The sequence below is a fragment of the Carassius auratus genome, chromosome 8 (genome assembly GCF_003368295.1).
Source record: "Carassius auratus strain Wakin chromosome 8, ASM336829v1, whole genome shotgun sequence".
NCBI lineage: Eukaryota > Metazoa > Chordata > Actinopteri > Cypriniformes > Cyprinidae > Carassius > Carassius auratus.
In genome coordinates this window covers 30,188,849-30,201,324 of record NC_039250.1, presented here as the reverse complement: position 1 = coordinate 30,201,324, position 12,476 = coordinate 30,188,849, and the positions used below count along the sequence as shown (strand labels likewise).

The following is a 12,476-nucleotide window of genomic DNA, read 5'->3' as shown; positions in this document are numbered from 1 at the left end:
ACTGTTCTAGTTTCAAGTGTCTCCTGTTGCATTGTGCTCTCTTTCTCCTCTTATAATGACATCATTTACTCTCGGATATAAACAGGATACGAGATCACGATGCAATCCTTGGGTTTCCTGGTGTTTACTCTCTGTCCTGCTGACAGCTTCTGCACTTGTTCTAGTGCAGATAAACAGTTGTAAAGTGTGTCTAAGTTTCTGAACGAGGCCTAGTGGCGCTGGATCCCCGTTCCTCCCGCTGTGGGTGTCACACAGAGCTGATGGTCTCGATCTCTGTTTGTGTTCCTCCAGAGCGACGGAGATGATCTTGGCTCGAGCGCGACAGCTGGCTGACGTTAAGAAGGAAGATGGTTTCTCTGCTCTGCATCTGGCCGCCTTGAACAACCACCGAGATGTAGCTGAGATCCTCCTCAAAGAGGTGAGAGAGACTTAGATCACAATTAACCCCAAGAGGAAAGTCTGATAAAACACGGGAAACATACACATACAGTCGTACACTCACGATGGATGTCCAAGAGGAAATTACACAATTGTTTTGAAAGTATAACAATAATGCTTCAACTCTAATAATCTGATCTAATGAATAAGTTATCAATCAGTGTAAAGTTTATACTGTGTCTTGAAAAGATTTTACAAAGTCTACCACATGAATTACAGAATTGTAGTCCCACCTGAAAAGGATAATTTAAACAACTTTACTTTTGTTACTGAATTTTAGTTGAAAGTAACCAAATATTTCTGCTTTTAACCCCCAGTGGTCTTGCCCAATAAACTCGCAGTCTATACATAGAAGCGTACTGTAAGTTATTTTTGTGTTAATAACACTGTTTTTATGTGAAACCTGGCTGTTTTAAGAGCTCTATTTAAACCCCGAACTTGAACAGCATTCATACCCTCACTTTCTGCCATGTGTCTGGTGTTTGGCTCGAGTAACACCATATTTGATGAACTTAGTTTGCTGCCATCTGGTGGCTGGTGGTTTTCTATTACGTTTAAATGTTTTGTAGATGTTTGAAGCTGAAAAAAAGAAAAGAAAATGTAGTCCCAGGAAGTTTTGAATGGTTTATGATTGTTTCAGGCTGTTGATGCTATTTGTTGCACATATTCAAACCCCAAAAACACAAACAGTATTAATCAGTTCGCAGAAGCAATTTATTTTTGTCTACAAAAACAAACAGGTGCCTTTAATTAAAAACACATTTAAAGTGACAGTTCAAATCCGAAGAGCTTTCTGACCCTCGTAGTAAGGACATTGGTAAATTAGTCCCTGTGACATCAGTGGTTCAGTCTTACAGGTTTGGAACGAAATGAGGGTGAGTAAATAATGAAAGAATTTTCTGACATTTTTTGGTGAGCGATCACTTTAAGCTCAGTTCAGTGTGTCAGACTTTTGCCCGACAGTGTGTTTGTAATCTGCTCTAATCCTGTCCTCTTTGGCTTTAAGGGTCGCTGTGACATTAACATCCGCAACAATCGCAATCAGACGCCGCTGCAGCTGGCCGTGACTCAGGGTCACGTGGCTCTCGTGGCTCTGCTGGTGACGGAGGGGGCAGACGTCAATGCAGAGGATGAGGATGGAGACACGGCCATGCACACGGCCCTCAGCCGCCAGCAGCTGGCCTCCGTCATGAGCAGCGGCGAGGGAGAAGGAGCGGTGCTCTACAGCAGGGTAAGAGCAGGAGTCACGGAGTCATAAATCATGGCAGTGGATTTTGGTGGTATTCTGGCTCTATTTATTCGAAGGAGGTGTATGCATGCATCATTAGAGATTCTGCGCTAGTAAAGACACAAGCATTGACTAGGATGGCACAATCAGCTTCAGTGTCCGAATCAGAGCCGCACACGTGTGCACTGTGAATTGTCCAAGCATTAATGGCAGGGAAAGCCACTGTGTGAAGTGTTTCTTGGAGGATATAGTACATTGAAGAATGATCGTATGACTTTTTATCTACACCATGAGACCTGTGTATGTGAAAAAACATCTCCATTGCAGTTATGCTAAATATTACATTTTCGAATTGCCTATAAATGGGAGTTTTTGCAAAATTGGCACATTTCCATTAGGCATATTTTCAATTAGCGATTTTAATTTGAGTAATTTGAAGGTTAATGGGAATGCAGCAAGTGATTTGCATTGTACTCTCTGTTCATTCCTTGTGCACTACATTCTCTGTCGGTGGAGATATGGTTTTTCTTAGGCCCAACCTGACAGTTATGCCAAGTGTTTCCCAGCATGCACACATGTGGTCATCAAGCTTTCCTCTTTCTACCCACAGCCTTTCTCCTTTGTGCTTAGGATCAGAGGTTGAATGCTGTATGTCCTCTGTTGAGGGTTTGAATGTGAAGAAGCACTTTGTTTCTTGCCAATGCCTCTTTCATTGGCTGATTGAATCCCTATCATTGGCAAATTAATATAAGCGAGTCCCTTCAGGGCACACTCTATTAGGGGCATGGCCACCTCTTGGGCTCTGTTGAGAAGAGTTTAATTGCAGGAAATTGCAAGCTAGGCTTTTTCAGACGCTACTGGCTTGATGTTCATTCTGTCCTGGAGTATAAAGCCTTGTTCTCTTAAACAATCAATTCCTCCTCAATAGAGTACTGTGCAGAAATACAGAAGCATTGCACACCAGAGTAGGGTCATCCAGTTTTCCAGTGTATTTGTGTGCTGTACAGTATAATTAAGAGAGAGGTAGTCAATGGTGTTTGTTTCTTCATTCTCTGCATGTAGCTGTGTAGCTCAGGGCTGATGGGAAACACGGAGCTAAACGTAGGAGCTGCTATCGCTTGCTTCTTGGCACAGGAAGGGGCTGATATCAGTTATGCCAACCATAAAGGGAAAAGCCCACTGGATCTGGTTACAGACAGCGGCGTGCAGACTCTCATCAGGAGCTTCGCAGAAAAACACAGGTGTGTCTCAGTGTGTTGATTGTGTGAGGGTTTACAGAATGAACAGATGTGATCTTGACGTGTGTGTGTGTGTGTGTTCAGGCTTCAGGCCGTCACCTGTGGCACAGGCAGCAGCAGCAGCAGTCTCAGGCGGGTACACACTACGCCCAACACCATGACCAACCTGGCCATGCCCAGCGTGACGGGCCCGAGCGAGTGCCTGATCTGCTCCGAGCTCGCCCTGCTGGTGCTGTTCTCTCCGTGTCAACACAGCGTGGCCTGCGAGGGTGAGCCTACTCACAGGAACAGTGCTGACCTCAAAACACAGCTTCACTCAGAAATACTTTACAATATGGTAGAAAAGTTGGTCACAAGTTGGATTGATGTTGATCCAGAAATGTTTTACTTGGCTATATGTGACCCTGGAGCACAAAACCAGTCATTGAGATTTATACATCATCTGAAAGCAAATAAATAATCTTCCCATTGATGCATGGTTTGTTAAGATAGGACAGTATTTGGCTGAGATACTAGCTGAAAATCTGGAATCTGAGGAAGCAAAACAATCTAAATATTGAGAAAACCATCTTTTGATGTTGTTCTAATGAAGTTCTTAGCAATGCATATTAATAATCAAAAATTAAGTTTTTATATATTTCCAGTAAAACATTTACAAAATATCTTCATGGAACATGATCTTTATTTAATATCCTAATGATTTTTGTCATGAAAGTAAAATGTATCGTTTTGACCCATACAATGTATTGTTGGCTATTGCCTCAAATATATCCCTGTGCTAGTGAAGCCTCATGACTGCTCCAGGGACACAGATACACAGCTGGTGTGTAGAAACTCAGTCCTGTGTGTCTCTGTTCAGAATGTGCTCACAGAATGAAGAAATGTATCCGGTGCCAGGTGACAATAACAAAGAAAATTCGACAAGGTAAGCATTTTTACATTTAAGAATCAAAATCTTTACAAACAACAAACGCTTTAGAAAGAAATCCAGTTTATTACACGTAATAAATCCTTTTAAAATGAGCTCACTTTGTTACGATCAGCATATGCTCCGCTCTTAATGCATCTTTTTTTGGTAATATTTCGGTATGGACATGCGATTTGAAGAACCCAATTTCTCTCAAACATTGGTTGTAGTAAATACTGTCTACTGTTACAAGACGTAATGTCTTAAACCCCATAAAAACCTGTTAAGAAAAGCACTTTGAGTAAAAAACTGACTGGGCTTCAGATTTTAGACTCGAGAACAATAAGATCTGCATATATTTGAGCACTCAGTACATGAAGCCTGTTCAGAATGGTTTTCTGTAGAAGAACACTATGAGTCTGTTAAGATACGAAGAAAGTGAGTCTTTCTCTTCAACAGCACATTAAGAAACATGAACTTTCCTTTAACATGCCTTCATGGGGGACTGATTTAGTTTTGTTGTTATAGAAGAGAATGAGGAATGAGCTGGTCACAGCTGTACTACAGTAAATCCCCGCAGCAGGAAGTGATGTCATTCTGAAAGTTTGCTTTGGTTTCATTAAAAATGAATGGAGCCAGTAATTAAAGATAATGTTTTCAGTCAGGGGCAACTGAAAGAAATAATATTCCCATTCTCTGTTACAATATTCTTATTACTATTAAGTAGTACGGTTGTATCAACATCCTGGTATCGATATTAATATTCCCCTTTAAAGTTCAGCTACAAGTCAATTCACTGATGTCTTTCTGAATTGAGTTTTCTTAGGAACATGGTTCATTTTAAACTCTCAGAGTGCATTAAATAGAAGTATATAACTCTAAAATTAGTGCTGTCAAACAATCACAATCAAAATAATAGTTTTTGTTTACATAATAAATGTGTGTGTACTGTGTGTATTTATTATGTACCGTATTTTCCAGACTATAAGTTGCACTTTTTTTCATAGTTTGGCTGGTCCTGCGACTTATAGTCAGGTGCGACTTATTTATCAAAATTAATTTGACATGAACCGAGAGAAATGAGAGACACACACATATATAATGTAAACAGAAACATTTATTTTGGATGCGATGAATCGTTTGACTGCTCTATTTTGAACAACTTCCAGGTATCCCTCAGTCTTCTTTTTTACATCGTTGCATTCCTACTGTTAAGATGTAGTTGTTTCCTGGAGGTAATGCTGGCTCCTGCATTGTGTTGTGTGTTTGGAGCTGAGCATGTGTGTCTCTTGAAAGCAGACCAGACGGAGGTGGAGTGCAGCCCCAGCTCAGAGAACTCAGAGAAGCACAACCTGCTGGAGCAGCTGCAGTCCCGCTACAGACAGATGGAGGAGCGCATCACCTGCCCCATCTGCATCGACAACCACATCAAGCTGGTGTTCCAGTGCGGACACGCCTCCTGCATCGACTGCAGCGCCGCGCTCAAGACCTGCCCCATCTGCAGACAGACCATCCGCGAGAGGATCCAGCTGTTCGTGTGACGCGCTAGCTCCTGTCTGTCCGTCCTGAGCCTCAGCATTCAGCCCCCAGCGCTGCGTTTGGGACCTGGTGATGGATCGGTGTAGTCCTCTGACTAGCATCTGCTTCGACGACCTACAGTATCACCGAGTGAAGAGGAGCTTAAACACTTCGTGCCGCTGAAGAGCTAGATTATAGCGAACCGTAAAGCATACCCAGCATGCAACGTGAGCTGACATGTCACGCAAAATAAAACGTCTCACCAAACCTGTCGGGACCTGGGCCATATTTCACACTAAACTCCACAGGAAGAAATCATGTTCTGAGATATTTAGCGCTGCATGAAGTTATTTGATTTTGTGAGATTCTCACCGGCGTCAGTGCTTCAAATCTGAAGTGTTCATGCATCATGGTAGTGCAGTATTTCTTTTACTCGAGCTTTAATTTACATTTTTTTTTACAGAGAATATAAGGAATATTAATTCTCCTAGATTCACAATGTGATTTATTGCTATTTCCCGAGTGATTTTTAGGGTGAAATATGAGCTGGTTGGTTTCCATCAGATCCCCCGCACACGGTGATCCAGGGCTTGCTGCTTTCAACACTAACTTCATTCTGAGCCAGATCTGATGTACACTTCATGGCTCGTGTCCCAGCGTCCCTGAGAATGCCGTTCACATCACTTGCCGTCGTTTGTCCGAGGGTGATGTCTTACCTCTCGCAGAGCAAGAGATTATACATAATGCATGCTGATGAGCATATTATCTGCCTCATATATTGTGTCACGATTACCATTTGTAGTGTTATAAGAGCAGACGACCTGTAATTTTTACCCATGTGTGATAAAGGCTCTGTGTCTGTGCGAGGGTCCGACTGAAAGACCCTTAATAGCATAATAGTAGATTAATTTGTGGCAGCAAAGGTGCTGAATGCTACGAGGAGTTTTTTAGTTTTTTCTCAGGTTTATGCAAGTCAGTTCAACTCGAAATGCAAGAAATGCCCCTCTGTAAACTTTACTAAACGTGCAACCTTGTCCGCTGGCATTGCATGACATTATAAGCGTTTATTAGCCTCATATCTCCCAAAGTAATGCTTTGCCTAAATGTGTTCTGAGATGGACACCTCTTGTTTTGAACGTGATGAATTGGGAACTCTCCAGGATTGTAGGTGATTCCACCTAGAGAACCTGTAGAATTGACTAATGTATGATTTAAAGAAATCACCACTGCAGTCAGCAGTTTAGTTTGTGTGTGTGAAACACAAAGCAGAATTGATGGAAGAGTGGCAAATACAGTAACTCTCTCCCATACACCAGTCCAAATGTCTGTCACGCTCCAGAAATGGACCATCATCCAAACTGTGCTGTGGTGTAAGGATGCTTCAAAAACCTTGATGATAATAATAATAACAGCAGGAGTCTGGAAAAGCAGGAGGCTGAGTAAATAAGAGAACCATCATTTTTGAGAGAGCTGCTTGTGTAATGAGTATTATATTTCATCTGCTATAATGAAGTGTAAAATGTGTTATAATGGCAGTTGGGTGTGTTTTGTCAGAAAGTGTATGTTACCCTTGTTAGCTGAAATAATTTCCATGTTGTTCTTCAGCATCGGTTCATATTCCTCCTGAAGTCTCATTGTCTCAAGTGTTTTTGTTCCAGAAGGGCTTTCCTGGGAGTTTCTGTAGGTGTCATTCAGTGATGGGCTCTTTTTATAGCTCCCTCTTTTGGGATGGCCAACACAAACATGTTGATTTGAATGTCTCGCTGTACGCCAACCGCTGCAGAGTTTTGCAGTTTGTCAGAAATGTGGTGGCGGTATTAGTGCCAAAATTTGTCAGCATGTGTGTGAGAGAGAGAGAGAGAGCACAGATGCGCACAGGAGCTGTGTGTCCCATGAGCCTTTGTACAGGACTGGACGTTTCTAATGTGTTCAAACTGATCGTTTGTGTAGTTCTTTTGCTTTATGGGTTTAGAGACCAGTGGTTAAACGTGAAAGTCAGCGTGTCTTGTTAGAACAGAAGGACGGTGTGTTGTCTAGTTTTATTAGCTTACCTGCTAACAGCTCACAATACACAACAGCTGCACAAAAAAAAACGGTGCAATATGATGTATATTGCAAAAACGTGCCATAAATGTACCATCATGCACTGTGGCATCATTCACTGGCGCTAGAATCAAAACTGGCTCCATTTCTCCAAAAGTAATATCAGAAACGGTGAATTTGAAGAGGAATTGAGTCTCTTCGTGTAGAATATTGACAATACACAATACATCTAGAAATGTCCATGTGTTTAGACAGTTTTAGTAATATAGTTTGTGCTGTACATAATCATCATTCAGAAGTAAAAATACAGGTGAGTTGTCAGCAGGTAAGGGCAAACACATGATGATGAACTACAGAAACGGTTTGCCGAGTTTTACTTTAAGGAGCATTTCAAATAAATGTAGAAAAACTATTACGAATGATTTCTACAGTTCATGATGTGGAGTTCAGATGTTGGCCTTACTGTCCATTTGCTATATTTATTTGCTGTTTTGTCATTTTACTCTGTAAAAATATTTTGCAGTAAATATTGAACTGTTTTATAAGCATATATTTCTGGTTTCGTTTTTTGGGTGCTGTAGTGGCTGGATCTAAGGATCTTAGCAATGAATAAAACTGAGAATGAATTGTGTTTAATATTGAAATGAGAAGAAGAGGTGTTTAGGAGTGATTAGTGAAATGCACAGGAACATTGGCAGAGCTCAGGTGAACTTCTAGCTTTACTCCTGCGTTCAGCTCCGTCACACTTCCCTGAAGACCTCCATTCACTGCTTTGAGAGGGTCTTCGTGTCACTTTAAGATACATGACCGTGTCAGTTTGATGTGTTAGACACTTTCATCAAGGCTTCAGAGGCTACCAGATTTATTTTATAGAGTTATTTTCTATCAATACTGGTTTTTTTCTGGGTGCGGGATCACAGCATGAAAAATGAGGGACATGTTTCTTTACACAGTTGAATAATTTACAAAGAAAATATAAAATTGTATTTTTTGGAACTTAAAAAAAAAAAAGAAGAAGAATGAAAAAGATGCTCTTAAAAATTAATGTTTTTATTTTCATAAGTTGAAATTTAGGGTTCGGGGTTCGGGACAGCCACTTCACAACTGAAAGTACCCAGTAAAGGATTATTTTATATGTATATTGAGCTTATTAATATTTTCAATATTATTGTGGGTTTCAGCAGATAATAGAAGGCTCTTAATACACATCTAAGATCTGAATACATGAAGTATTTTTTAAATGTGTTTTTGGTTGTGCACCAGTTCTGTATATGGCCCATACGCACATGTCTTCCACAACTCAAAGGTATGAATGCCTTTCTAGAATCATTTTAAACTTGGGGTTCAATTCAGGATTTGCATTCGTTATGTAAAAGTATATAAGCATCATTAAAAAAATAATAAGAAGAAGTAATTACTTCTTAATTGTAATCTTTAAAAATCTAGTGTTTAATCATGAGTAGATATTTCTTCAAATAAAACCGTACAAATAAGTAAGCAGGGACAACCTGCAATATTCTAGATAGGATTCAGTAAAGAGCCATACAGGCAGGGCCGTGCACAGACCTTTTGAGGGTCATGTGCTGAAACCAAAAAGGGCACCCCCCTCCCTTTTTATTATATCAACATTATTTAGTAAGCCAGCATAAAAGGAAGAAATGGTCACATCTTCATGACAAATTCAATAACACAAAATAATAGTCTCAAAAGCTTTAGATTTATTCAAGATAATAACAACCATAATAATAATATAAGATAATTAGATAATATATATTATTTATAGATAATATAGACTCCCTCTTTTTTTAAATTGCATTTATATAGAAAAAAAATACTTGACTCATACATAAACATGTTAACCAAATAATACAAATTAGCTTATAAAACCAAACAGAAACCAAAATCTTTTTTTATTGAACTTTATCCACTTTTTTTATGAACTTTGCAAAGAAAAAAAATTATATATTCTCTTTTTTAGCTATTCTGTTTGGTTTTATAAGCTAATTTGTATTATTTGGTTAACATGATTATGAATGACATTGAGAAGAGGGGAAGGTGAGCAATGAATTAAGTACTTTTGACAAACTTTTTTGAAATATAATTTAAGTAATTATGTCCAACTCAATTCCAGATTATAAGAAACTATAGCCATATCGTTACTATAACATATCCAACATGTTTCCGCCTAACTGGCAAAAATTTGATAATGTGGTGGACCAGGGATGTTGGTCTCTTGAAGGTCTCTTATTCACTACACTTTCACTAAAATAAGCCAGCAATGAAAAAATAAATAAAAACAGTGTGAAAAGTACAGTTGCAGTGAAAAGCATTTCTGAAGGATCACGTGACACTGAAGAGTACTGATGTAATGATGCTGAAAATTCAGCTTTGATCACAAAAATAAATGACATTTTAAAATATATTCAAATAGAAAATAGTTATTTAAATTTTTTTAAATATTAAACAATATAAGTGTTTTTGCTGTATTTTGGATCAAATAAATGAAGCCTTGGAATGAATCATGAATTACATTCTGCATGATAAACTATAAAGATTTCACAGTGATCTTCTGTCATTTTTTTTTAGTTACTACAACATTACTGTAGTAAAACCATGTTTTACTACATTTTATACATGTGAGGACGAGGGGAGAGTATACCATAACATGATTAGCCTAAATGTTAATAAATTAAGTGTATCAGCAATCATAAATCAAAGAAGAAATTTCTTAGAAATATGTTATCTAGGTGACGAGGATCACTCATCGCTTTGTGTAAGTTCCAGTTCGAAACAGCGCGGGGGCGCACCTGTTATGATTGTCCTATAGTAAAAACAAATTATATGTTGTTGTATTACTTATCAATATATCGTTTTTGACCAGCGAATGTGTGCAAATGTGAATTTTTTTTTTTTTCGTCATTAAAACGGCGACGGCACCTGCCGCTGCCGGTGTCCTGACATTTTATCCTACCCTGTCAGATTTTCCTACCCTGGTTTACTGCGCACGCGCACATCAATATCGCCTCCTTTGTCACATCACATTTTCATCTACATGTTACAAATTAGTTTTTGTAGCTATATAGACGGAGCGCTCGGTTTTTCCTGTGGTAAAATGCATTTGGCCAAAATCGCATTTTATAAAAGATGAAATGCTACTGTATGCACAGTAGGGGTGGTGAAAAAAATCGATTATTGATTAATCGCGAGTATGTTATGGACGAGTATGAATCGATTATTAAATTTTCAAAAATCGATTTTTTTTTTTTTTTTTTTTTTTTTGCATTATTTTATTTTGTAAAAAAAATTATACCGGGAGTTGAACGTCACGAACGCGCCCAGTTCCAGTTAGCAAGCAGCCAGAACAGGTGTGTAAAATGGAAAAACCAGGAGCGAGCAACCAACCGAACCACCCAGCTCCATCTGGGCTCAAAGCAAGCGTGTGGATTTATTTTGGTTTTCATGGCAGGAGCTCTAACCCTCTTGGCGCCATGGTCGAGTTTACTCGACAAGATGCGGCACTGAATAAAACGGCCGATTTTGTCAAATAGGGTGTCAAATTTCACGCGACCTCCCCTGCACCAGATAGCAGACATGTAATACTTCATCTCTGACTCAAAAAAACGTAATGCTCCTTAACAAAATCTTCGAGAGCGCATTGAATCAGTGCGGAAAAAAAAGCGGAGCTACTGTGAGAGTGAGCCATTTTATCTGACCAATGTTGTCAACGTCAGCGAGTATTGGCATTAGATTATTATTATTATCATTATTATTTTTATTATTATCTAATGGCATCAATAAAGCTTCAATAAACCATCAATGAAGTGTTGGGACTTCTATTAGTGGACACTGATTCTGAAGGGGAATATCTGTATCCAGAAGATGACGGTGATATTGAAAGTGAAAGTACACCAAGCACAAACGGTGAATCCTTTGCCCAATGTAAATGGTCCTTTGCCAAATGTCAGAGGTGTGAACAATGTTTGCAGGGGTCGGAGTGTTCATTGCGAAATTAGCAGGCGTGTTAGTGTTGCGGGGACCAAGCGGGAGATTTTTACCGCGCTAGACATGTATATTTGTCTTCTGACCGCACCTCTCCGCAATCGCGGCGACAGTATTGTAGTGGAAACTTTGTCTAATGCCTCTGGGTATGTTAGACGAGGTCGAAATATTCATAGGACAGTTAGGAGGCAAGGTGGGGAGTCGCAATGACCCTGACAGTAGTCCGAGCTGTGCACACTCGGCGCGTGCGCGAGGCAGATCTGGCCGCGCTGCTCATAGCAGAAGCAGAGGCGATGTGACACGGGGCATAGATTTTGAACTAAAAAGGTCTTGTCTACTTGTGTTTGTGTGTCATATGAATAATATATATGTGCCCCATACATGGAATCAGAGTGCCTGCTGCATGTAGTAAACTGAAAATCCCAACCGCTACATGCATTCGGTTTGTTTCTACCATTTATTAGTAATGATTTACACAGTTTGTTTACTACTTACTGTTGTGAAATGGAAAATCAATAATCGTTAATCGAGAATCGTTAATAATCGAAAATCGACTGTAATCGAATCGGGACTTCAATAATCGTAATCGAATCGAATCGGGAAATCAGACAGATTAACCACCCCTAATGCACAGTCTATTTAAGTGTTGGCTATGTATTGGCTATGACTAGATGGCAAATGTTAGCCCTCTCTCTCAGGCGATGTCCCACATGTCTCAGTCAGTCAGACAGACATCCAATAAATAAAATATGAGCCTTTATAGACAAGTGTTTAGTAGTACTTATTCAAACAAGAAGATATTTATTTACCCTTCGCAAAACTTTGTTCAGCTCCGCTGTTGTCTACTGTGCGGCTGCTGTGGAACTTCAGTTGATTCAATGAATATAGAGGGGGCGGAGTTATCAGCTTACTGACAGTTTGAGGATCGAAAAAGATTTACACAAGCTAGTTTTAAGAACTTTCATTTGCGAAATATTTGTAAAACAGAAAGACAGACGTAAAAGGTTACCAATAGCATTGATTTTAAAAAATTAAAATAAAGGGCACTTCGGAGTGTAAGGGCAAAAAGGGCATGTGCTCTGCACAGGTTGAGCCCTACCTGTGC

The 12,476-nt window shown here is 39.5% G+C and overlaps 1 protein-coding gene across 5 annotated transcripts in view; it reads left to right on the top strand.

Annotated features, from left to right (window-relative positions):
• The window catches only part of mib2 (MIB E3 ubiquitin protein ligase 2), a 55,129-nt gene extending 47,121 nt beyond the window's left edge, over positions 1–8,008 (top strand). For 3 of the 5 annotated variants that reach the window (XM_026270705.1, XM_026270708.1, XM_026270709.1), the window contains exons 14-19: positions 292–418; positions 1,445–1,669; positions 2,729–2,907; positions 2,989–3,173; positions 3,764–3,829; positions 5,084–8,008. In XM_026270705.1, coding sequence (XP_026126490.1) covers positions 292–418; positions 1,445–1,669; positions 2,729–2,907; positions 2,989–3,173; positions 3,764–3,829; positions 5,084–5,352 — 1,051 coding nt within the window. In that variant the 3' untranslated portion in view covers positions 5,353–8,008. The remainder of the gene's footprint in view (positions 1–291; positions 419–1,444; positions 1,670–2,728; positions 2,908–2,988; positions 3,174–3,763; positions 3,830–5,083) is intronic. The other 2 variants (XM_026270706.1, XM_026270707.1) reach the window with 2 other exon arrangements.
• Positions 8,009–12,476: the final 4,468 nt, after the last annotated feature.